A 25,832-nucleotide genomic window follows, 5' to 3' on the forward strand; every position below is an offset into this window, starting at 1 on the left:
TACTGATGTGGATAGTTTCAGATTCCAGTTAATGGGTTTTATGTAACAATAACAGTAGCAAGATGATGCATTAATAAATTCAGCATCTTTTACAAGGAAATGTTGAACCTAGATACAGCCTAACAGTGTTTGGTCTGCAGTGTGCTGAAGGTGGGAATGTGCCACACTTGGTCAAGATCCTAAAAGTTGAGGTAATTCATAACAAAAAGCAAGCTGAAAAAGAAATACTATCCTGTCCCAGATGTTCCACATCTTCCCACTTCCATATGGAGATTTAAAAAAGGCCTATGGGAAATGAAATTTAAAACTTGCTTTCCCAATACGTGTCTGGCAACTTCCACTCTCGCAAAGTGTTGCATAGATCTGTGACTTCTCTCTGTTGTTGTGTTTTTTTCTTTTTCATTAAGAAAAAAACAGCCTCCAGCCTGCAAGTCCATGGCCCTTCTCTTACCACGTATCATAGACACACATATTTGTCATCTTCGTTTGACCTTACCCATGTTAGAGAAGAAGAGTGGGAGAAGAAAGGAAATAGGTGGAGGATGGCTTTGTTTTGGTTATGCCCAGGCTCATATAACTATGAGAAAGCCAACAAAAAGAGCTAAAATATCAACTTCTTAGGTGAACATTAAGAACTTCATACTCATGAAGAGAAAGAGTACTTCCTAAGGAGACCAACTCTTTGCCACACTTCCAAGTTAGAAGTGAACTAGACATGAAGTAGCACTTCAAGATGTTGGCAGTCCTTCCTTTTACTTATGGAGATACGACTCTCTTTACTTCAGAAGTACTGAATTCAAGTTGCAAAGTATGTGTGAAGTTAAAGCCCTTCTTAACTCAATGAGTAGATACTGAACAAGATTGCAGTGTTGGAATCGAGTGCCTACATAATCTTAATTCTTACTTTAAGCACATCTGAGAATGCTTAAGCACATGCGAGAATTAATCATGCATACAGGTATTATTTAACCTCATGTGCGCCGTCAGCTTTAAAGGTGTATCTGTACTAGTAAACAGAACAAGTCAGAATTTTATTAGAATCCTTTAAACAGCCCCACGTTGTGACTGAGGGGACAACACATGCTGGCAGCCTTTCTCAGTGGGCAACAGTGGATGCTCTTTTGTTTCTTCTATACTACAAGGTTCTCCAGCCTTGTGTGAGGAGGCTTCACAGTCTCAAATACCTCTAGATTATTTTATGCTATACTGCAGGGCATATATATACTGCATGGCATATAACACATGGCTTAATTTTCCTGCCCCCAACACCTCCTGGTTTAAAAGTAATAAAAATATCACTGTCCTCATTTTGCAGATAGAAGAATCAGTTATAGGGAGATAAAATTACTTTGTCAGTGATCCTCTGAAGGTTAGGGATTCAAGCCAGCAATATGGGTAACAGCCAAGTTTTTTAATATTCAGTGTACTATTATATTCATTAACTCATACTTAAATTCATAGCATTGTTTAAACATCAGCAGATGTGTTAATCCTCTCAGGATCTTTGTAATATCATTGCTGAAGGGTACAATGATCAGAACTGTTGTATTCTTTCCCTATTTTATTGTAGATTAGCCTTGTATTTAGCCTTACTGTGTTTATCTATGCAATAAATAACATGATGGGAACTTTAATTAATTAGAGAAAAGTCTCTTTACATAGCTCATGGCTGTATTTTACTAAGATTTTCCTATGTAACTGGGGCTTACAAGGTGTTAAATGGAGAAATTCACAGATAAAGAAAAGGTAATGCTTCAATGCTGATTATCCAGAGAAATAATTTTGTCCCTAAAGTCTTAAAATTCTTGGATTAAAAATATGGGTAGAGAAGAGCTAGTGTTATCTCTTCGCTTTCATAGAAAAAAAAATTAAAAAATCTTGAACCTATTTTCAGATGTCAGTGAGGCAGGTCTCAGCTACTGGAGCATGCCCTGCTTAGACAAATTAATAATGGAAGAGCTTTTAAAATCAATTTCTAATAAAATGAAATTGTATCTCTCCAAATCAAGGACTTGCTGTGCACAGCTGCTCTTGTGTTAACCGTTAATGGCAAGCAATAGTGTTGCAGCCATGATATTGAACTCCCCAAAGAAAGTCATTACTGAAGCAGATACTAAGAGTCTGGAAAGCCTAAAAAATCTATACAAAATGAATCAAAAGCCTTGAAAAACTAAGAACTTTACCTTTTTTTTTTTTGCAGAAGGTTTTATATTTTATAGGTGTCAGTTCCTGTTAACAACTCAACAAATAAAGGAGCCTTTAAAGTAAAAAAATAAAACAAGACCCAAAACACTTCCCCAGTAATGCAGCTTATAAATTATCAATTAGTGCAATTATCATGTAAGTTGGATAGTTCTACTTTTTACATTGAAATAAGCCTCTCTGAGCATTGCACACTTCCTTGTTTTTGTTGAAATCTGGGAGGAAAGGACATGGGCTGACATGGTTTGGATCTAACCATACTCATGATATGGAAAATTTTACAGTATGTTTAATCATGCCTCATTTTGCAAAACTGATGTGCTGAAAGTTGTAGTTGTTGCTGTTGTAGTTGTGCAAGCAGATCCACCCAGTTACACGATAATGTGTTATTTCTAGTGCGTTAATGAAATTACAGCCAACAGGCCACCATACCTTCATGCTGAAGCTCATACCATCTCTGTGTTTTTATGATACAAACTGAAATCTCCAGAATTTGCTCTTACAGGAGAAAAAGGAAAACAACAACCCAAAAAAACCCAACAAAACATCTTGTTGCTTCTGTACCTCTTCAAGCTCTGATACTCCAGCTCCCTTTGGGGGAATGGTAGCTAGTCCAGGTGAAACCAATGTGAACAACACATTTATTGAGGATTAAATTCAGTTTATACATGCAGAAGCAGAAATATTTGCCTCTGAACTAAGATAACACATTTGATGGCTTAATTTTAAGTTGCAGACTGCAGCGCGTGTTACACGTTCAAATAGCTTTTGTTTCTTTTGGCATATTGGGACCAACAAAGCAATGGATTTGTCTGTGTATGGACCGTTCCCATATAAAACTCATGCTGAACTGATTTGGAATGAAACTGAGTGCAGTATTGCCCATAACCACATAGGTAACACATTCTTAAAAAACCTCTGTGAGACGATAATCCTCTCTTTTCTGTATGATAATGGTGCTATAAAAGTTACAGAGGACATTGCATAGAGCTGTCCGTGTTAAATAGCTTTTACATGAAGGTACTTTGAGCTCCTGGCAATTTTAAGTCATTATATCTGAGTGAAATAGCTAAAAGTGGTTGTTTTCATTCTTGACTGAACATCTTCTGTGGTAGCACAGAATTGGTCAGGAACAATCTCGCTTTTGGGGTGGATAGTACTAATTGGTTATTAATCCAAGGCACCATTCATTATAATGTAAGTATCATGAGTTTTAAATATAGTGGTGTAAAATATATGATTACTAATGTTAGGGTTTATTAAAGTTATGGCTGTTTATTATTTTTAACTGCCATATCATCATTTTCATTTTTATTGAAAAATTCTTGAATTTTTGAATTCTTGAAATTGAAAAATTCTTGAATTTTTGAATTCTTGAAATTGAAAAATTGAGTAATTCTGCAAAGATGCTGCTACCACACCAAAATTCACATGACTTCTTTCTGAGTAGTGAGCTGAGGAATACCACTTTTCCACACTAGTGTGGGCTATCTCGTACCTGAATGCAGTTTTGTTCACGTAAGTTCACTAAAAGATGAGAAGAAATACTAAATGCAAATAAAGGCAAGTATAACCTGTAGGTTGCATCTTTGCTCCATCTGAGGAAGACTTTACTGAATCTGGCACAGGGAATTGAATAGTCTGTGTTTATGGATGTTTTGAATATCCACATGAATGTTTATTTGAGAGATAGAAGGTAAAATTCATCTTTAACAAGCATTAGTTTGCCTAACCCTGTAAGTGGTATATTGAGGCTGACTACCCAGTAACTCTCTGAGATGGAAAGGTAATGAAGTTTGAGTCAGAATAAGATGATGCTGTCTGGGATTTGATAATTGACATTTGTTACCTGTCTTACTATCACCTTTTAGCCTCTTTCCCCAGATGCGTTACAGGGATATAAAGCTGTTAATAATTCATCCGTGCCTCTCTGTTCCTTGCACATGCATACCTAACCAGTAGAGCAGGGCAGATGTAACTGAGGTGTCATGTGGCAGGAATTCCAGGATGGCTCCCCCACAGCACTCAACTATGCCTCTGGAATCATCTCGAATTAAAAATAGGCAGATGTAGCCAAGGTCTCCCTTTCCTGAGGAATAGTTTCAGGCTTTACCCTGTGACGACCTCTGCTCTGCATGAACCGATTTTGCATGTAAGCAACAAAACTGAGGATTTCCACTCTACATGTGCAGAAATAACAGAAGAACATGCCTTACTCTTGCTTGAAATATAGCCAGGCCTGTGTCTCCATAATGCAAACAGCAGAAGTGAGAGGGATACCAAATGCAATGAATAATTTATAAAATATCAAATCTAACCATATACCAAACAACAAAATCATCAAACGAGAACATGACTAAAGTCTAATGTATGCAACAGAGAATTGTGTAGTGTTCACATAGTTCAAAGATACTAGTATGCAACGATGAAACACAGCGAGGCTGACTTCTTCAAGATGTTCGGTGAGCCAGGTTCCAAGGCATCTGATTAAAATGCGTGTTTTAAGCAACAGGTTATATAAATAAAACTGTAAATTGCAAAATCCTTGATCTTCAATTTTAGTGTTTTAGGAAGATATGTAATCATCTTTTTGTGTATTTCATTTTGCTTTCTTCTTAGACCATATAATGGCTTTTGTCAGTAAGATGTAAGCCAGTTTCTTGAAAAGGCTTTATAGCCTGTTCTGTATATGGACCAAGGCAATGCATGTCTTTCTCAGTGGTCTCTATGCCTTCTAATTATTTCTTGTATAGTCATAAATGCATAATTACTTATTTTTGCATAGAGAGCATTTATCATCTTTTTAAAGGTAATTTTTTAAAAGTTGAAATCAGGGTGAAATAAAATTAAATAATTGGAGATCAAATGTCCTAAGGGAATTTCTGTTTCCCAGTAATAGCGATTTCAGTAAGACCCTTAAATACTCAGAATGTTACCAAAACCAGTGAATAGATTTGAGACCATTCAAAGCCATCTAAAATTAAAAGAGTTAATCCAGAGAGAGCTTAGGATGAATAAGTAATTTAGTCATGTTAATTCTCGAGGTTGAAAAGGGAATTCAGCACTTCTTTGGTGTGAATGAACTTTCACATACTAAGTGCTTAGTCCTTATTTATGTTTAGCCATGCAGAGATTTACTGTCAGATTATGTTTAGTGTTGTAGAAAACATCATAAAAATAAATAGTAATTGTTTTCCCAGTAAACATTATAGTCCTTAATTACTGTTTGTATGAATGAGCACCCACTGAAATCTAATGAAAAATTTTGCAGTGACAGCATAAATCCAGAAAAGTTTCTTCCCATGGAAACTTAAGCATGTAGGTGCTTGCTGTATTTGTCTCAACAGAAGGTAAGAAATAAGAAAAAGAAATTTTGACGTGCACAGAAAACACTGGTTTAATGGCATGGTAAGAAATAATGTTTTTCACAGAATCACAGAGAATCACAGAATCACTAGGTTGGAAAGGACCTTTAAGATCATCAAGTCCAACCATTAATCCAGAACCACCATGTCCCCTAAACCATGTCCTGAAGTGCCACATCCACACGTTTTTTGAACACTTCCAGGGATGGCGACTCCACCACCTCCCTGGGCAGCCTGTTCCAATGCCTGACCACTCTCTCAGTGAAGACATTTTTCCTAATATCCAATCTAAACCTCCCCTGGCGCAACTTGAGGCCATTTCCTCTTGTCCTATCACTAGTTACTTGGGAGAAGAGACCAACACCCTCATCGCCACAACCCCCTTTCAGGTAGTTGTAGAGAGCGATAAGGTCTCCCCTCAGCCTCCTCTTCTCCAGACTAAACAACCCCAGTTCCCTCAGCCGCTCCTCATAAGACTTGTGCTCCAGACCCCTCACCAGCTTCGTTGCCCTTCTCTGGACACGCTCCAGCACCTCAATGTCCTTCTTGTAGTGAGGGGCCCAAAACTGAACACAGGATTCAAGGTGCGGCCTCACCAGTGCCGAGTACAGGGGCACAATCACTTCCCTACTCCTGCTGGCCACACTATTCCTGATACAGGCCAGGACGCTGTTGGCCTCCTTGGCCACCTGGGCACACTGCCGGCTCATGTTCAGCCAGCTGTCAACCAGCACCCCCAGGTCCCTTTCCGCCGGGCTGCTCTCCAGCCACTCCTCCCCAAGCCTGTAGCATTGCATGGGGTTGTTGTGGCCAAAGTGCAGGACCCTGCACTTGGCCTTATTAAACCTCATACAGTTGGCCTCTGCCCATCGATCCAGCCTGTCCAGATCCCTCTGCAGAGCCCTCCTACCCTCCAGCAGATCAACACTCCCACTCAGCTTGGTGTCATCTGCAAACTTACTGAGGGAGCACTCAATTCCCTCATCCAGATCATCTATAAAGATATTGAACAAGACTGGTCCCAGAACCGAGCCCTGGGGAACACCACTCGTGACCGGCCGCCAGCCGGATTTAACGCCATTCACCACAACTCTCTGGGCTTGGCCATCCAGCCAGTTCCTCACCCAGCGAAGAGTAAACCCGTCTAAGCCTCGAGCCGCCAGTTTCTCCAGGAGAATGCTGTGGGAGACGCTGTCAAAGGCTTTACTAAAGTACAGGTAGACAACGTCCACAGCCTTTCTCTCATCCACTAGGCGGGTCACCTGGTCATAGAAGGAGATCAGGTTGGTCAAGCAGGACCTGCCTTTCATGAACCCATGCTGGCTGGGCCTGATCCTTTGGCTGTTCTGCAGATGCCCTGTGAGCACTCTCAAAACCAACCGCTCCATAATCTTCCCTGGAACAGAGGTCAGGCTGACAGGCCTGTAGTTCCCAGGATCCTCCTTCCGGCCTTTCTTGTAGACGGGTGTCACATTGGCAAGCCTCCAGTCTTCTGGGACCTCCCCTGTTAACTAGGACTGCTGATAAACGATGGAGAGTGGCTTGGCAAGCTCCTCCGCCAGCTCTCTCAGTACTCTTGGGTGGATCCCATCAGGCCCCATAGACTTGTGGGTGTCCAGGTGGCTTAGCATGTCCTTGACTGCTTCCTCCTGGATTATGAGGAGTACATTGTGCTCTCCATCCCCGTCTTCCAGCTCAGGGGGCGAGACCTTCTGAAAGGCCAGGCTAGTGAAAGAGAAGTAGAATTTAGCTGTTGTGTTCACCACTCAGTTTATCTCCCAAAATGAAAAACTGTGTCACCATTCACAGTAATCTCTGAAAGAATTAGATAGGCTGTAAATAGCGTACTGAGTGGTTTATTCTGTTTCTTTTGTCTATATCTGGACCATTGTAATAGTTCTTAGTCTAGTTCTGGTGAATGTTTTCCCTTCCCCTGTGCTTTTTAACTTACTAATATAGATGTAGCCAGAAAGGTACAGTTTGAACTTTGTTGCAATCCAGGAAATTACTGAAAAACTATGGCAGAACTGAATGCAAGGCTTAGTTGCTTGAGTCTTAACAGAATGACCTCCTCTGAAGAGTGATTTGGAAAGATTTGACTTCAGATCCTTCATTTTACTCTATCTCAACCAGAACTTTTGAGCATTGTCTAGGAAGGAGAGGAGAAGACGGGATAATTTTAAAAGTGTTGTTCTGGTTTGTATTGCACTTAAAAATACCCCATATGCTGTTATACAGAGACTTTTGTTGGTTTTGGAAATATTATGGAAAGTTTCAGGCATTTCAAATTTTATTATTTGGTATTTCCTCACGAGTTTAAGTTAGTATTAATTATGCCTCTTCAAGTTTCTGAAAGATTTGCCACACTATGTTTGGTCTAAAAGGCCCAGTTCTGAAGTGCGTTCTGTCTAGGCAACTGGTGTTGACCTCAAGGAAGTGATGTGCTTACCTGTCAGGTGGTCTTACATTAACATATACTGGAAGCTGTTAAATTTTGCAGAAAAATGTAGCTGAATTATTTCTCGTATTGTCTTCTGTTACATCGACAAAATGTAACCTTAACCCCTATTTCTGTAAATTTCAGTTCAGAACAATGTTGGATTGTAGTTCATAATAATACGGGAAGTAAGTTATACCATCATATGGCTGAAGATTAAGATATCAGATAAATTGTAGCTAAATGTTCATGTGATGGTTTTCAGTAGATAATTTATGTTAGCTAAGGAGCTTGTCTGTTATTTTGCGGGCCTTCAGAAAATTGATCCAGTTTTAAATGAATACCTACGTCAGTACCCACTGTTACAGCAGAATACAATGATGTTAGAAGCACCCTTCTTCAGTTCCTGCATTCACATTCTCTTTGAATTTGCTTTGGAGAATGCTGTTAAGGAGTTGGACTTATCTTTTCATATGAAAAAACATTAAAAAAATAATTTTTTAAATTTACTTCTTGATGGAAATTGCTAAGAGTTGTTGTCACACTAGGAGTGTAAATTACATTTTGTCTGTTGTTTTGAAATAAAACATAAATTCAGATAATTCTCTGTTTATGAAGACTGTCCAAGAAACAGGTCATTAAGAGGGATGGAGTTGATAGGGCATAGCCTTTTATTGAATGCCAGTGGAAAGACTGAAAGTTTGAGCAAAGATATAACAGTGTTGGTCAGTACCTCAATTTACGTTTGCTATTTTACCTAAGCCACTCATAATACAAACTGAAATGAGTACATTGGACACAGATTTTGCAAGTCCCAGGGAATGTATTTCAAGGATGGATTTTCAGATGGAATTCCAATGGATAGGTTAGTCTGGACGAACACAAAAAGTCCATGATCAAATGTGTGTTTACCATGGATTCAAGAGTCATAAAATACTGGTGAATTTAATCTCTGCGTAACTAAGTAATGATACTAAAGTTAAAAATTTGATATAAACCAGTCTCAAAAATTCTATTTTCTCACTTATGGAAATTTCAAAGACCCTTATCCCTTCAGGTCACAAAGGACCTGTCAGGTGGTCTAGTCTGAGCTCACAGGCAATACTGGTGTAGAGTTTGAGGTTCTTCTGGTGTGCACCAGTATGCGGGGTTTTCTGTGGCTGATAAATGTATACTGATAAATGTCCTGTGGGTTATGCTCGGTTTAAATATTCTCGTAACTGATGTACCGACTCAGGTTATGGTCCCTTAGGAAAGGATCCATTTAGTAAGATAAAATAGGCAGCTACTCTATGCTCGTGGCTTCTTTTATATTAATGGATAGAAGTATCATAATTCTTACCGTTTGTCTTAGACGAATGCTTTTTCAGGAAGGATCCTGGAGCTGCCTATATCTTTTTTTATTTCCTAGACAGAAAAATGACTAACGTCAGGAAATAGCTCCAACAATGCTGTTGGCCTGCAGTGAGAGAGCAAATTGCAGAACATTATTTCATTTCATGCAACTTTTCACATTTTTATTTGTGTTCATTAAACTGTCAAATCATTTTGAAAGGCTAATTTTGTTTTCCAGTAAGGAAAAGGTTCCTACCCTTGCTGAAAATTATGGTAAAACTTAGATTAAATGCTTGAATAAGGTTATTAATCTTAGCATTTTCTTTACAGAGTCATGAAGATTTCCATCTCATTTTATTTTCAGAAAATATGATACTTGCATGTTACTTTTCTAATTCATATTATTAGGTAAAACTCTCTTGAGTCAGTGTAAAATTTTTTAGATGTATAACTGAGATTTAGGTCAGTACAGTATTATTGTATACAACATTAATTAACTTACACTGTTTTCAAAATTAAGTACTTTCTTGTGCAAAAAAGTTATTTCGTATTCTGAAGTACTTTGGTTGAAATTCTGGTTCCACTGAAGTCAGTGGTCAATTATAGTCAGTAACTGTTTCTTCAACACAACTTATCCCTTTAAGGTCCTTATATATATAGTGAAAGAGAGAGTTTGATTGTATTATATTATATGCTCATATATATAGGGTTATAGAGGTATTTCAGAAAACAGATTACACAAATACAGACATTTTTTACCCATACCAAATATTGATGTTTATATAGTGCAGTCTGTGATATTGGTTCATTATATTGCTGTATTAAAAATACTTAAGATAAGGTTTTAAATTTATTCTATACATTTTTTTTTTTTTCCTTTTTAGCTTCCCCATGGGTAGATAAAAGTCGAACTCCAAACAAAATAGATCTGTATGATGTTCGCAGAAGACCATGGTAAGCTTTCTTCAATGGACTAATGTATATATGTCACTTTCTAGATATGCCTGTAAAGAATTTTTTTTCTGATTATTTATACCTAATAGACCCTATGGTTAGATATTGCTATTTTATTTTTTAAAAATGAGTTAATTCTTCTGAATAAACACTTTTCAAATCATACCACTTGTTATGCAATATCCACTATAGTACAACTTACTGTTGCATTACATGGAACTTTTTGTAGGAGGATAGCTATTAAATAGGTATAAGACAATTAAAAACTTTGATTTTGTGCCAAAATTGAATGTAATTCTGATTATTAGACTGAGCTATTCTTCCAGACTTTTGTGAGTGTATACAAATATGTCTCAGTGATTTAGACCAGCAAAAAAATCACTAGACTGGTAAAAAACAAGAGAACAGTGGGATTTTTAGTATTTTTAGTATTTTTCCCTAAGATGGGCTGATGTAATAATTCATCTGTCATCAAGATCTTTAGCTCTGAAATGACATTCATGTTTTTCAGTTATCAATATCTGAAAATAGTGTATGTTGATCAGCATATTACACTTCCAGACTTCCCTAATACGGTTTAGACTTTGGTTTACTTAGAAGACACAGCAAGACAGAAAATGGTAGCACATGGTTTTCTACTAGCTACAACAGGAGGATTTTGTTAGTTCAGCTAGATTTATTTTTAGATTTAGAAGTCGCGGAGTGTGTTCCGTCACACACAAAAAATGTGTTTTCAAATTTGTGTCATTCACACCCTTTATTTATTTCAGGTATATCCAAGGAGCTGCATCTCCCAAAGACATGCTTATTTTAGTTGATGCGTAAGTGTTTAATGTCTGGATATTGACATCAGAGGGATAAAAGTACTTAGATATATTGAACAAATCTCTGTATGCTGAAAAATGGAGAGAGGATTAAGAAGTCTTTGTATGCAAGGATCAAAAATCTTGGTATGAGCAAAACAAATGCATAGGAAAAATAGTTCAAAAAACCCCTAACCAAACCTGAAAGTTGTTTAAACTGGGGACAAGGAAGTGTTTTTTAATCACTTTAATATTATTCTGTGTTCAACTTCTTAATTACTGAAGTAACCAATTGAAAATTTCTCATGTGTGTGCCAAGTTCTGTTGTAAAACACAAACCTAAAAACGAATGACTAAAAGTATTACAGTAGATTCAATCATGATTTCATGAGCCTGAAAGATGAGAATGTATGCAAACTTTGCATGTTTTACCATACATATTTAAAAATTGCCAAGTTTGGTTACTATAAAACAATAATAGAAAGTGAGCAAAAACATTAATAAAAGCTCTCTCTTTGCCTTGGCAAGGCTTCGTTTGCTTAGCTAATGTTGAGGGACTGAAGGAAGCGTTGAACTTCATGTGTCAAATAGATTGCTTTATGCTGAAAAAATTCTCAGTAAGAGATTTTGCATTTAATGCTTTTAAATGGGGTGAAATGTTTTCGTATAACCAGTGAGTTTTATCAACATTTGTTTATTCTTTACTTCAGCTTAGGTTTTGCCTTGAGTCAAACAAGCTTTCATTTGGGTATCTGAAAATCTAAAGTTACAAAACTGTGTGTAGGGGTATAAAATGTTTAGATAAGGCATTGGTTGAAGGTGATAAACTCACTTAGATTTCTTGAAATGAAAATTATGAAATTATATACCATTATGACTTCTCAGCTACAGGACTGGGGCTTTGAATGCCAGTTTTAGACTTAATGTATTATTATAATAATACAGTAACACTAATGATGATGTGGAGAATTCTTGACAATTTTAGTGTGAAAGTTGGTGAGAATGCTGGTTGGTGCTCTGTATTTTCTTTGTACATTTTAAATAAAATTTGTTAAATTCAACTTTTCTATTATCTTGTGGATTTCTGTTAGGAGCGGGAGTGTCAGTGGATTGACATTGAAGCTGATCCGCACCTCTGTCATTGAGATGTTAGAGACCTTGTCTGATGATGACTTTGTGAATGTAGTTTCAGTGAGTATCTGATCTTTCCACAAAATTTGCATTGTCAACAAAGCCATAAGCAAACTATTTTTAATGCCAGATATGAGATACTTGAATGTTAAGCTGCTAAGAGACTTAAAATATATTGCAAAATACCACATTTGGCTTACTGTTTTCTTGTAAAGTATAATGAAAATCCTAGATTTGTTGCTATCTATAGGTTTGAATGAAGAGCAAAAGTCATTTAAACAAACTTCTGTGTAGCCAAGTTCTCCTTTCCAATACATTATCCTGGCCTGTGTAATACATCTTCTATTTGACTCGTATATGCAAATTCTTTTGAAATAATTGGTGGATCCCAGGTCTTATATTGTGGTATGAGATGAAATGACACGAAACAGGTAGAAGGAAGTTCCTTCTTCCACACTTGGGTTGCTTGTGTTGACTGATGTGTGATGACAGAAGTTGTACAGCCATAAATTTGACCTGCCAAAGAGGTGTTGCTGAGAAGTTCTACAGTTGGCAACTTGATGGGTAGCAATGCATTTTTTTCCCATAATGAGTAATAGAGGGGAGAATCCATGAAGGAACTTAAAAATGCACATAATGTATGCGTACAGAGACAGCATATGTGATGTGCAGGTCAGAGGGTTATTAAGAAGAGGGCAGGATTGTAAGGATTTTCAAATGAAGGTCATACTGTCTTTTTCAGGGCTGGTTTTTCAGCAGCTGACATCTTTCAGAACATGATCTGAAACTTTAGTGCTACCTATAATTACTACACTTCAGACTTGAATACCAGTCTTAAAACGTCTGTTTCCATATAATAGAGTTTTAAAATAGTTCTTTAAAATAGTTTGGGGGGGTGTTTTGAATGGTATTTTGGTCTTTCTAATACTTGTTTGGAATTTAAAGTGCAAATTCCTGGTTTTCAAGAAAGCTGAGGGCAAAATAAAATAGATTTGGGGAGGGGGAAGATGGTAAAGGCAACTTCCAGTTTTCAGGCTGATACTTTGGATGTCATGCTCTAGCCTTGGGCAAGGCTTTTTTGGTTTTTTATTAAGCTGTTGAACTGTAGAGCTTTGATTCTAAGGATTTAGGATGGGAAACACTGACATAGTCTTAATGACAAGAGACAGCCTACGTGGTGAGTAACTGGAATGATTTTGGAGAAAATTTTCAACTCTACAGATGAGTTGTAGCCAGCCTGCAGGGAGAAAGACCTGAAATATCACTATCAGAAATCTCTTTGAACACTGTTTATTGCTTCGTTGTTTGCTGTCAGTCTAGCTAGTCCTTTCTCCAAGTAGTAGAGAGAAGCTCTTATTTGCAGTGGCATTTCCTTTGTTTAAATTTTTTATAGTGGATTAGACCATTTTCTTTAGTTTAAATTGCAGTGAAAAAATAGAAACTAATGTTTTTATTATTATTATTAAAGGAAATAAGCTTTTCTATAATGACATTAGAGAGCTGAAATCTTGTTGTTAGGTTCACTGGTTTAAAAAAAAAAAAAAAATGTAACCCTAAACTGCTGGAAATTGATTCCTGTGTTCAGTGGAGCTGTGCCAGCTTCTGCTGTTGGAAAATCTGGACCCCCACTACCTCCTGATTTACACAGCCTTACAAACTCTTTCCTTCATTTGTTCTCAGCTGACCAGAAATAGTGTATCTTAATGCTAAGCCTTCCTTATGCTCGGGGTATTTTATTAGCTAAGGTTCAGTGTTATTCTAGTGAGACCCCAAGTTTGGGATTTGTGTCAAAAAAGGACTAGAAATCTTTGAACATTTTCTACAGTACATTTTCCCAGTGGTTTGTAACTTACAATATGTAAGGACTTTTCTTCTTTGAATGAACTTTAGAGGCACACATCAGATATTTAACTCCAGAACTAGAGGATCTAGTTCAGGCTCAGAGGAAGGAAACACTCACAGAAATACACATAATAGAACATGGCATCTCTAAATCTTTCATAAAGTGCTATTTGGTGTTGTGCACTTATTTAAAAATCCATATTAGATCCTTTCACTATTGCAATTACTTTTGTATAACGTATGTTTTCGTATGTTCAGATGATTTACGTATTGCAGTTGTGGGAGACGTATTCTGACATTTCATTTTTCTAACAGAAAGGAAATCATATGCTATAGACAGGAAACAAACTACTACGAGGCATTCTTTAACTGAGAGAAGTGAACACAGAAGTTTGGTGGGGTTTTTAGGATTTTTCCTTTTTTTTTTTTTAATTTGCTCAGTTTTTCCACAGTCCAACCAAAGCCTCAAACCAAAGTTAAGCATCAGATATATTATCACCCTTAACATTATCTGTTTTTAAGATTTTCACAGAGGCATATATGCAGGCCTAACTTCCATGATGCATTCATCTACTGGAAAGTTGGTATTATTTGTTGTACTGTTTTCATTTACGTTGCTTTATTTGTATGTTTGATTTAGATATCTTGACATTTCAAGTAAAACTTAATACATTGGAACAATCATTTGTTCTGATCATTTGGTAATATCTTTGAAAATTACATACATGACATTCATATAGGAGGATGTATCTCAAGTATTCCTAGAATACTTGAGATCTCATCTTTATTCAAGTATTAAATTCTTAATTTTACTGCTTTGATTTTTCTGACTGACTCTTTCTGTTATATCTTTGTTAAAATATTTGATTTAATAAGTTTATGTACTGTGTTAAAAGGCAGATGGCTCATTAATTATAACATAATATAATTTTTCTTGTTTTCTTTATCATCTGAGGATGATCTAGAGATATCATGCGGTCACAAGTGGTGTTCCCCAAGGCTCGGCACTGAGGCCAGTTCTCTTTAATGTCTTTATCAATGATCTGGATGAGGGGATCGAGTGCTCCCTCAGTAAGTTTTCAGATGACACCAAGCTGGGCGGGAGTGTTGATCCGCTGGAAGGCAGGAACGCTCTGGACAGATCAATGGGCCAAGGCAACTGTATGAGGTTCAGCAAGGCCAAGTGCCGGGTCCTGCACTTGGGTCACAACAACCCCATGCAACGCTACAGGCTTGGAGAGGAGTGGCTGGAGAGCTGCCCGGTGGAAAAGGACCTGGGGGTGCTGGTTGACAGCCGGCTGAACATGAGCCAGCAGTGTGCCCAGGTGGCCAAGGCGGCCAACAGCGTCCTGGCACTGGCACTAGTGTGGCCAGCAGGAGTAGGGAAGCGATCGTGCCCCTGTACTCGGCACTGGTGAGGCTGCACCTCGAATCCTGTGTTCACTTTTGGGTCCCTCACTACAAGGACACTGAGTTGCTGGAGCATGTCCAGAGAAAGGCAATGAAGATGGTGAAGGGTCTAGAGAACATGGGCTGTGAGGAGCAGCTGAGGGAACTGGGGTTATTTAAGTCTTGAGAAAAGGAGGCTGAGGGGAGACCTTATCACTCTCTACAGCTACCTGAAAGGGGATTGTGGCGAGCTGGGTGTTGGTCTCTTCTCCCAAGTAACAATGACAGGATGAGAGGAAATGACCTCGAGTTGCTCCAGGAGAGGTTTAGATTGGATATTAGGAAAAAATTCTTCACCAAAAGGGTTGTTAAACATTGGAACAGGGTGCCCAGGGAAGTGGTTGAGTCACCATCCCTGGAGGTATTTAAAAGACGTGTAGATGTGGTCCTAGATGGTTTGGTGGTGCACTTGGCAGTGTTACGTTAACAGTTGGACACAATGATCGTGAAGTTCTTTTCCAACCTAAATGATTCTATGATCATTATTCTTCACAGAATATTCCATAACAAAGATGACATGTCTAGATCAAGTCCAAATCTAACACTTTCTTAATAAATCCAAATCCCAAAAATATCAACTTAAACATTTTGTTGTAGGTGAAGGAAATGTAGATTTATTCAACATGTTTCATGTTATTGGTCAAGGACATTTTCTCTTGAAGCATTCTGGTATTAGACATCATTGGCTAGTTAAAAAGTCCAAAAAGCTAAGTGAAAATTTTCAGTTAATACAATATTAGCAGATGGATACATGAACACTAGCAATAACTGGAAGTTATCTACAATTTCTCTTTCCCCTGTGGATCTTTTGGCCAAGAAAGCAACAGTTGTTTTATGGCTTGTTAGCTTTAATAAACATAGAGTGTTTAGTAATCAGGTTTTTGAGTTAACTAGAGAGCTGTTTTACTGCTAACCTCTGCCAAGATGTTGTCCTACAACACCCATACGTATGATGATTCATGCCCACAACTGAGAGACACAGATTTAAGTTCATGCCAATCACTTCTAGAAAGTGACAGGATGATTTAATGAACCGTGCCTGGTATATGGAGAAATCCCAGGGAATAAAAATCTTAAAAGTAGACGTGTTAAAATACATTAGTTCTACTGATTTAATATAGTTCTTGCATTTATTTCCAGTGAAAAAAAGGTTGAATGAACTATGAAGTCATGTAAAGATTGCCAGAGGTTAGTATGTCATGATTTCCTCCGGGATTTGCATTTTTCTTATCTGAAGTGCTGTGCTTTGTTGCAGAAAGGAAACCTGCTGTTTGAAAGAGCTTAAGTGTATGAGTAATACAGCTGTTTTCCCACTAATCCGGTTATATGTTTTGATAGCAGTAAGTGGTAGATGATAGGGGCAGCAATTCCATCCCAGCATGTTATGATTTAGTGACTTGGTTTCAAATGTTGACACAGAGAGTGTAATTTGTTTATGATTGTGGTAGGCTGCAGTCTGCAGGAGAAATGTATTTCAACTTCAAATCTGTGGAGGTGTGGAAAACCACACAAAGAAACAACCTACCTTACAGCAACAGACATGTTAAAGGTCAGGAGCTGTAGGACTGTTTAAAAACAGTTAGCCTTTGAAAAAAGTCCAAACTAGTATTTACTGTTTAGGAACTGGAAATTAAATGTTATGAGCATACCAGGCATAATAGAATCATGCTCTGGGAAAACTGAAGAGTCATCTCCTGCTCTTGTGCAGTTTGGCGCATGGACTTAAATCAGAGGGAAGGAGATTTCTGGATGAATTCATTTCAAAGAAAAAACTATGCATGCAGCCTATGAAATTATTGTTGGGGATAAAAGCAATCTGTGGAAGATACGCCCCTTTTTCACTGATTTTTAATAGCAGTTTATCATGTAATTCCCACAGGTCAGTGGTTGCAAACCTGTTTACTTTGCTCCCCTTGCTCCTAAGTTGATACAATCTTTATGCCTTCCTAATTAAAATATTTAAATATGATAATACAGAAAAAAAATTATAAAGAGCTTTTCAGTTTAACAAAGGGCTCCTTTCTCTTTCTGCTGCATGTTCCTTCCTGCATTCTGCAGTTCAGATTGCACCTATATTCTCTTACAGGGAGAGGGAATTTCTCTCTCTGATACAGATACAGGGAAACATTCCTTTCTTCTGGGAAATACTTTCTTAAGCTTGTTTAAAATCTTAACAAACATGCCATGGGTGGAAACCTTAGCCTGATGACTGATTGAAGGGAGGAGGATGCTAGATTTTGCAGCCAGGTAGCCTGTTGTGCTTATGCTTTCTTTGCTAGTAGTTTTAGACTTATATGAGTGTAACTCTGGCAAAAACTTCCAGAATTTTCTTTAAAAATAACTTAAAGTTGGTTTCCTTTATTACTTCCATTTAATGTGTTTTTAGTGAAGCTTAAATTAAATTGCATACTCAAATACACTAAGACAGACTTTTTTTCCTTGTGTTTTGTTTCCATGTGTCTATGGAAATATATGTATGAAAAATATATCTGGAGGACAGGTTTAGCAAATGTAATGAAGATGACTATTCTGCAAATAACAATGGAGAAAATTTGGGAACTATGGAAACCCAGCGATTGTTAAAAGGTCAGAAAGAATCTTCCTTCTTAATGAGAGTAGGAATGGAAGAAAGAAATCAAATACTGTAAACAACATCAATTTTTTTTTTCCCCCAGCAGAATTACAGTTTCATTTTACTTCCTCTTGAAAGGGAAAGTCAAGAAAGGAGTCAATGAATTACTCATTGAATTAATTCAGGTGGGGCTGGAGTTGAGAGGAAGATTAGGGTACGGAGGATGTTATATTAGTTGACTTTTTTTAAATGAGATTAATTGACTTCAGTGGGACCCTGATCCTCAGGAAAGAAAATTACAGTTTGTATCAAGAAAAAGAAAAAGTGAAGGATCACTAGGAGTCAAACTTCTTGCAATATTCTTGGAGCCTTCATCTGACATGACCAACTAGAAATGCTTGTACAGCTTCAGTGACCTGACTAGAGACAACTTTCCATCTAAATAGTTTATAGACTGATAGTTCACTTTCTTTCTTGGGAGGCAAATGATGAATATTTGAACTCAGATTTTGACTGCATTTCTCCTGGGTTCTGGCTGAATGCTGTTACGTAAATGTGGATCATATCACTCATTTAACACAAAAAGGATTGGCTCAGATTCTACAAAAAAAATGATTGTAGGTGTCTTCTCTGAGGACCAAAAGTGGTTTATGGTTGATTGAAATTTATGGTTTATGGTTCTTGAAAGCATCTTATCATAGTCCTGAGTGAGTCATCTGTGAAGCTGGATTTCAGACGTACTCTCAAACTCACAGAATTTGACCTTTTTTTGGCTGTTCTGGAGTTCATAAATAAATGGGCTAATAACTGATTTCGTCACAGCTAAGAAATGCTGTCGCTGGGGAAAACTCTTGCATCCATAGACTCTCAAAACTGTCAGATAAAAGCACTGCAAGAATCACTAGTTGAAGCCCAATAAATCTGAATGGCACATAAATAGTTAATATGCCTCAACAAATTGCAAAGAAAGATTCTTGTTGTCTTCATATCAATATTTAATGCTTTCCTGGAAGATGCACTTCAAGCAAACATCTACCACTAAACTTAATTGTTATGGTCTATTACAGAAGTAACCAAGGGAATTTTAAGGACTAGTGATACGTGGGTGGTGAGACGATATGCAAGAGGTCAGATTAGAGTATCTCATTGCTCCTTTTACCCTTAAATCAAGAATACATTTAGGTTTTGGTTGGTTGGTTGTTTTTGCTTTTTTGTTTTGTCCTGCTGACTTAAATGTTTATCCCAAGTACTTGTTCATCATCCACCTTAGTCACTAACAGACTGGAAGATACTTCATCCTTGTGTGACACGAATACTTTAGCCTTCATCTGTGTAAATAGGGACTATTTACCAAATATTTTTTTCTTTTCTGTGTATACATAACATTTTAGCCATATCTATCTAGCAACAGATGCCTTCAGTAGTTAGGCTTTTTCTTATCCCTAGTGTACTTAAAAATTCCTTGTTATGTTCAGTTTAACCAACCCTACAATATTGTCTGTGCAACAAGACAGAACAGCAAATACTTATATTAAAGAGACATATACAGAACAGTCTATGATAAAGGGATGAAAATGGAGTGTTACTTTGCTCTCCCAGTGATAATACTCCTTATAGTACTTGCTTACCTTTTTTTTTTTAATATTTGGGTTCAAATAATATGCCAGTATGTAAATCAATACAACACAAAAACCATGGTGATGTTAGTGCAGGGTCAAGTCTTCTCTCTCTGAGAATTACAGCTAGTACCAGGACACTCTCCAAAAGCCAAGTGGTCATGTTCAGCTCAGAACTGTGCCCAGGCTAGTAAGCCTTCATAAAAGTACAGATAGCCAGATCCCATGCAGAAGTTACTCATGTTTGTATTCAAATGCCATCTATCCATACCTGATATATTGCTGGGGAATTTAGAAAGAAGCTTGTGTTTTTACATTTTTTTCTTGATTTCTCAAGAAACTGAGAAATCATATAGCTACAAATAATTTAAACTGAGCCTCATATAGCTACAAATAAACTTGAGATAACTTTAGAAGATGAAGTTATTTTTCTTTTAGAGTTACAAAATAATAAACAAGGCATCTCAATGTAGAGATTTCTTTGTTTATATGTATATTATTTTACCTGTTAGTGGAAAGCACAACATGTCAGATTCAACACCCCAAGACAGGTGGGAGTGCCAGCAGTGAGGCTGAAAATGTATTCCCAGTGGGCACATGCACACAGAGCACATGTATGTACCACAAAACGTATATTCATGTATATACGTACATACCAGGCCAACCACACAGGTAACACAGACAAACGCAGAGAACTCATGAACAGCACCAACAGCCTCATTGTGCTCCCCTCTGTCTGCCTGAGCTGGATGGAAGTCTGCTGGTGAGAAAATATATATACGTGTGTGTGTGTGTGTACGGTGTGGATCCCCGCAGCAGCTGGGCTCAGACACTCCAGTCTGCCCCGTTGCTGTCACCTAGACATACAAGTCCCTGAGGCCACAACCCCACTCCAGTTGCTGGTGGAGACCATCTCATGTACACACGCAATGCTGCTGGGGTCTCCCTTGTTCCAAATAGCCACCCCCTCCAGACCTCACCCTCAGAGACACAACACACACACACGTTTCACCACTAGAGACCCCCCAGGACCAGCAACCTGGCACTCATTCCAGGTGTTGGTACCATGGACACATGGGTCCCCATGACCCACAGTCGCGCTCCAGTTGCTGACACTGAAGACGCTCCAGTCTCCCCATCAAGGACACATGGGGCCTGCGACCCGTGGTCTGACTCTGGTTGCTGCACTCACACACCCATGCACAGACACACACACAGAACAGAGAGTCCCTCACCCAGGAAAAGAGGTAGAAATGGAAGACAGGACAGACTGAACTGATGAAAAGCAGGATGTGTCCTGACAAACATACTGACCTGAAAACTATTTACACAGGACCAACAATTTTTCCCCTTACCCCTCTATTTTCCCCTATTTGTTTGTCTCCAAATCACCTAAAGCCATCCCTTTTCTGACCCTTGTTCTTCCCTTAAATATTCTATAGTAAGTGTGTGCTGTGTGATCCTGAAATGCTCTTCCCCTGCATCCCATAAATGTCTCCCATACAACCTCCTTGAGTCCAAAATGTTTTTTTACACCTTTTTTTCCTTCTTATATGTTACTGTTTGCTTTAACATATCGGGTGATTTTATACTGTTGTGTTATTAACAGTAACTTTAGTTTTCTGTGCAAGGAAAATGTTCAAAAGGTATGTAAGAGAGAAAAAAGAAATTGAAAGACTTGGAAAAGGAATAGGGCGAATCTTAAAACAAGATCTGTTTTATTTTAGATCTGTCACAAAGTGTTAATTCTAGGGAATAGAGTGCTTGAGTGGATGCCAAAGGGCATGGAAATTAGAAGCTGAAATTCTACATTAGGATGTCAGGAGAAGGCATGTTGCTGGAAACTGTACATTTATTACCATACAGTATAGCTGACAATTCCAGATGACTAGAAAAGTCACCTCCATTTACACTTCGAGGGATTGCTTTGGGCATCAATACAGATTTTTATTGTCTCTTCTTATAGTTGTCAAATGTCAGGAAGTCAGAATTCTAACAGCACATGACATGGGCTTCTGCAATTTCCAGAATAAACCCTAGCTCTCTAGTATATTAGTAGTATTTAAAATGAGTAGTTTAGCAGTATATAAAATAAGATGATAGCTCTACCTCATGGTTCCACTGGTTAATAAATCTGTTGTGGCTATTTCCAGATTATTAATTTTTAGTAAAGCACAAATCTTACTAAAGATACCCTTGCTTCATCAGACATATCATCAATCCCGTGAATTTTCATGGCATGTCAGATGTTGGACCAAAAGCACATTTCTGAGTCATCCTGCCAACTAGAAGACAATTATTAGGGGCTGTTGTGACAGTATAATTAAAAATTTGTGGTGGGTGAATGGTCTCTTGAACAATGAACTCATTCCTTACCAATTCTAAAAGAGGCTGGGCTGGGCTGTCTTTGGTGACTCTTCTGGGGAACGATGGCTCACCATGTTAATGAAAAAGGAAGAAAATGCAGGCTGTCCATAAGGTTTGGGACAGGGTAGGGTCTATTTATTCTATTATCCCCATTTTTTAAATATATTTTCTATAAAAGTCATCTATTTGGTAGGTGAAAATTTTAAGACATGTGGCAAGATATTAGTTTGGTGTGAATCTAAAGGTTCTCTTAACTTAGGCAAAACATGAATGAAATACTCATCGACTTCTCAAGTGTCATGCTTTCAAGACTCACGCGTTTCCCTCCTGTCTCACACTTCCCTGCCTTAGCATCAGCATCTCGCACGTCAGCAGCGTGTGCCGCTGCCTCCTTACTGCTCGCAAACCCCAGGCACCACGCGCAGCCAGGCACATTGCTCTGCCCTGCAAGGGCGACAGGCACATTTAAGTCAAGCCGTGGGAACGTGGGTGTGATGCCGTAGCCCCTGCCATCCCCAGTTCCGTGGCCTCATGCTGAAATATGTGTCTATCTTGTAATTCATCTTGCTTTTGATGCCCTGAGTAGCAACCTCACATATCTAGTGAATTTATAGACAATGGTTTAATACTCAAACCTTTATCTCTGGTGACCAGAAGTAGGACATGAGGAAATGGAATGAAGCTGTGTCAGGGGAAGTTCAGTTTAGACATTAGGAAAAGGTCTTCACTGAGAGGGTGTCGGTCACTGGAACAGGCTTCCCAGGAGGTGGTCACGGCACTAATCCTGTCAGAGTTCAAGGAGTGTCTGGACAACGCTCTTAGTCATATGGTTTAGTTTTAGGTAGTTCTGCAAGGAGCAGGGAGTTGGACTTGATGATCCTTATGGGTCCCTTCCAACTTGAGATGTTCCATGTTTCTATGATTCTATGATTCATCTTTTTGGCCACGGGTGCTTTGTGTTCTAAACAACTTGAATTTGACTGAAAGAACATTTTTTCCAGTCAAGTGACAATAAAAAAGTTTGCAAAATAATTTCCTAGAAAATCTCTTCTTGTTACAACTCCCTTCTAGAATGTTCTGGGTAGCAGTGCCATACAGTGCAGACTGCAGGACTGCAGTGCTACAGTAGTGCAGTAGTTCAGCCAGCTTTCTCTGGGAGATGCTGAAGTTTACGGTACTGCAATTTCCAGTAGAAGTCAGAAACACATGATTTTAAGTAAATAATACATGCTAACTTAGCCACGGGATCATGAAATGACCATAAATGAGTTCATCTTGCTAAGGTAATTCATCTTTCACCTACACTGACGTTCTTTGTTGTAACTCTGAGATGTTCAGTGCAGCACCGTACTTTATGATCTGAACATTAATCCTTTTGTAGTCAGTGGGAGCTTTGTATTGATTTATGGGCATATAATCATATTGATTAGAAAGATTAACAAAGCTACCGAGAGCAGGTTTTGGCCCAGTATTTGGTCTTTTTCCAGACATTTATCTCATATTAAGCTACAATATTTTTTTCAGCAAATATTTTGTGATCTAACAGTTTTATTATTGTTGAATGGCGCTAACTCTGGTCTATAATACCTATATATATACACATTTCACAATGAAAAGAATTGTGATATATTTTAAATTTCAAGAAGTGCCAATAGTGTAAATTGGCATATAATCTTAATTTTATTTCATCCTATACTTTCAATACAATTTAAGAAATGCAGGTGTGCTCCTTCTGAGTACTAGAATAAGGTTTTTATATTTTCTTTATGGCGTATATGTAGGGTTATACTGTATACCTGAAGGCTATCTGTATGCAAGTCATAGGATAGGAGAAAGCAGTTATTATATAGCAAGATATGAATGCTGAACTTCAACACCACGTATTTTTTTTTAGCATGTCAAATTACAAACCTTTATTGCTTGAACTGCCTCAAATTTTCTGTGTACTGAGATCTGCATGGGAACAAAACTTTGCAAATTGCCTTCTTACTATTCTCTAAATGGGTTCTGATAAATATTTATAATATATTCTCACTGCTGAAATATAGATTGTTACTGGCCTTATTCAAGATTCAGTTATCCTTGGGATTAACCCTAGAATCCTATTACCAAGCCTAAAGCAGCAGGAAAAAAAGGAAAAGAAAGCAGCAAAGCTGGATTTAGCTACAAGACGAAAGCCTGATGAAATCAGATCTATTTCACTATTGCTCATTTAATATGTATAGATACAACTGGGTCACCAAGCCTATTTAGCCATGAGGTAGAAGTAGCATAGCAACAAACCTCAGCAGATTGAAAGTCAGCAGTGGTAGTATCTGATTAGGTCTTCAGCAAGCTGACTATATTTTTCTCAATTTTCAGTATTCCCAGAGTGATGTTTCTGATTTATTCAGCTATTATGATCTTGCTATTTTAAATGTATAAGTTTTGTCTCTGTAGCAAGTTTGAGCATGGGAGTTACTGCTTTGTTCAAGTTTATATGATTTTCTATAAAAGATAAATATTTCTGAATGTTTAAAAATACACAGTTCACATACAGCTTAAGGCAGAGTCTCATTTAATGGCAGAAGTTTGGGAAGGGTATTTTTTTAGACTTTTTTTAGATTTTTGTTCAGGGTTTTTTGACTTATGAGTATAATTTCAGGAGATTCTGATTAAACATGCTATGTTGAATCATTAGATGTTAGTAAACTAACTGGGTTGAATGAAGAATAGGAAGGCAGCAGGTAAGGATGGTCGTGAAAACCTGAATTTTTAATTAGACTTGGTATTAAACAATATTCAATAGGAGTGTTATAACTTGTACGTATTTTTGGAAATGCAGAAAGACATTTAGCAAGGAGGTTGTTTAAGAAATTTAATTTTTACTGCTTTTCCCTTATGAGTACAGTAAACATGGTTTGGAAAGCTGTTGGAAATTGAGTTGCTTGTTTTGGTAATACGGATCCCTTGTATGAAAAAAATAATTTTCATCCTCCTGACAAAAGGGAGCTGGGACCTCTTGTGTTCAGCATGTGGAAATTTTGGTTTAAGGAGGAAGTTTGGATTTTAATATTCCTGCTTTTTTACTCATTTGGCATACAAGAATATTAAATTGTTTTAGTTGTCATGAGAAATTTATGCCATTCACAGAAGGTGCCAACAAGCTCCACCGAAGTGTAAAATTTCCCATTTCAAGATAACCAGTTCACTTTTTTTGTTTTAGTGCCACCTGGTGACTAAAACTTGAAAAATTCGTTAAAGGTTTCATTAATTTATTGGTTTTGATTTGTTTATGTTGTTGCATTTTCCAGTAATGAGAAATGGGGGGAAACATAGTGACAAAAGATGAGGAAAAGACTGAGTTACTTAATGCCATCTTTACCTCAGTCTTTAATAGTAGACCAGTTGTTCTCTGGGTACTCAGCCCCCTAAGCTGGAAGACAGATATGGAGAGCAGAATGAAAGCCCCGTAATCCAAGGGGATATGGTTATCAACCTGCTACACCACTTAGACACACACAAGATGGGATCCACCCAAGGGTACTGAGGGAGCTGGTGGAAGTGCTCACCAAGAAACTTTCAATCACCGGTCAGCAGTCCTGGCTAACTGGGGAAGTCCCAGTTGACTGACAGTTAGCAAATGTGACACCCATCTGCAAGAAGGGCCAGAAGGAGTATCCAGGGAAGTACAGGCCTGTCAGCCTGACCTCGGTGCCAGGGAAGGTTATGGAGCAGATCATCTTGAGTGCCATCACATGGCACATACAGGACAACCAG

At 37.9% G+C, this 25,832-nt stretch overlaps 1 protein-coding gene across 5 annotated transcripts in view; it reads left to right on the forward strand.

Moving 5' to 3' along the window:
* CACNA2D1 (calcium voltage-gated channel auxiliary subunit alpha2delta 1) overlaps positions 1-25,832 on the forward strand; it is a gene marked incomplete at its 5' end in the record, with an annotated part of 423,169 nt that overhangs the window by 302,188 nt on the left and 95,149 nt on the right. For all 5 annotated transcript variants that reach the window (XM_082008681.1, XM_082008682.1, XM_082008683.1 and 2 more), the window contains 3 exons: positions 10,224-10,293; positions 11,064-11,114; positions 12,188-12,287. In XM_082008681.1, coding sequence (XP_081864807.1) covers positions 10,224-10,293; positions 11,064-11,114; positions 12,188-12,287 — 221 coding nt within the window. The remainder of the gene's footprint in view (positions 1-10,223; positions 10,294-11,063; positions 11,115-12,187; positions 12,288-25,832) is intronic.

Source organism: Phaethon aethereus (genome assembly GCF_964289735.1).
Source record: "Phaethon aethereus genome assembly, chromosome: 1".
Taxonomy (NCBI): domain Eukaryota; kingdom Metazoa; phylum Chordata; class Aves; order Phaethontiformes; family Phaethontidae; genus Phaethon; species Phaethon aethereus.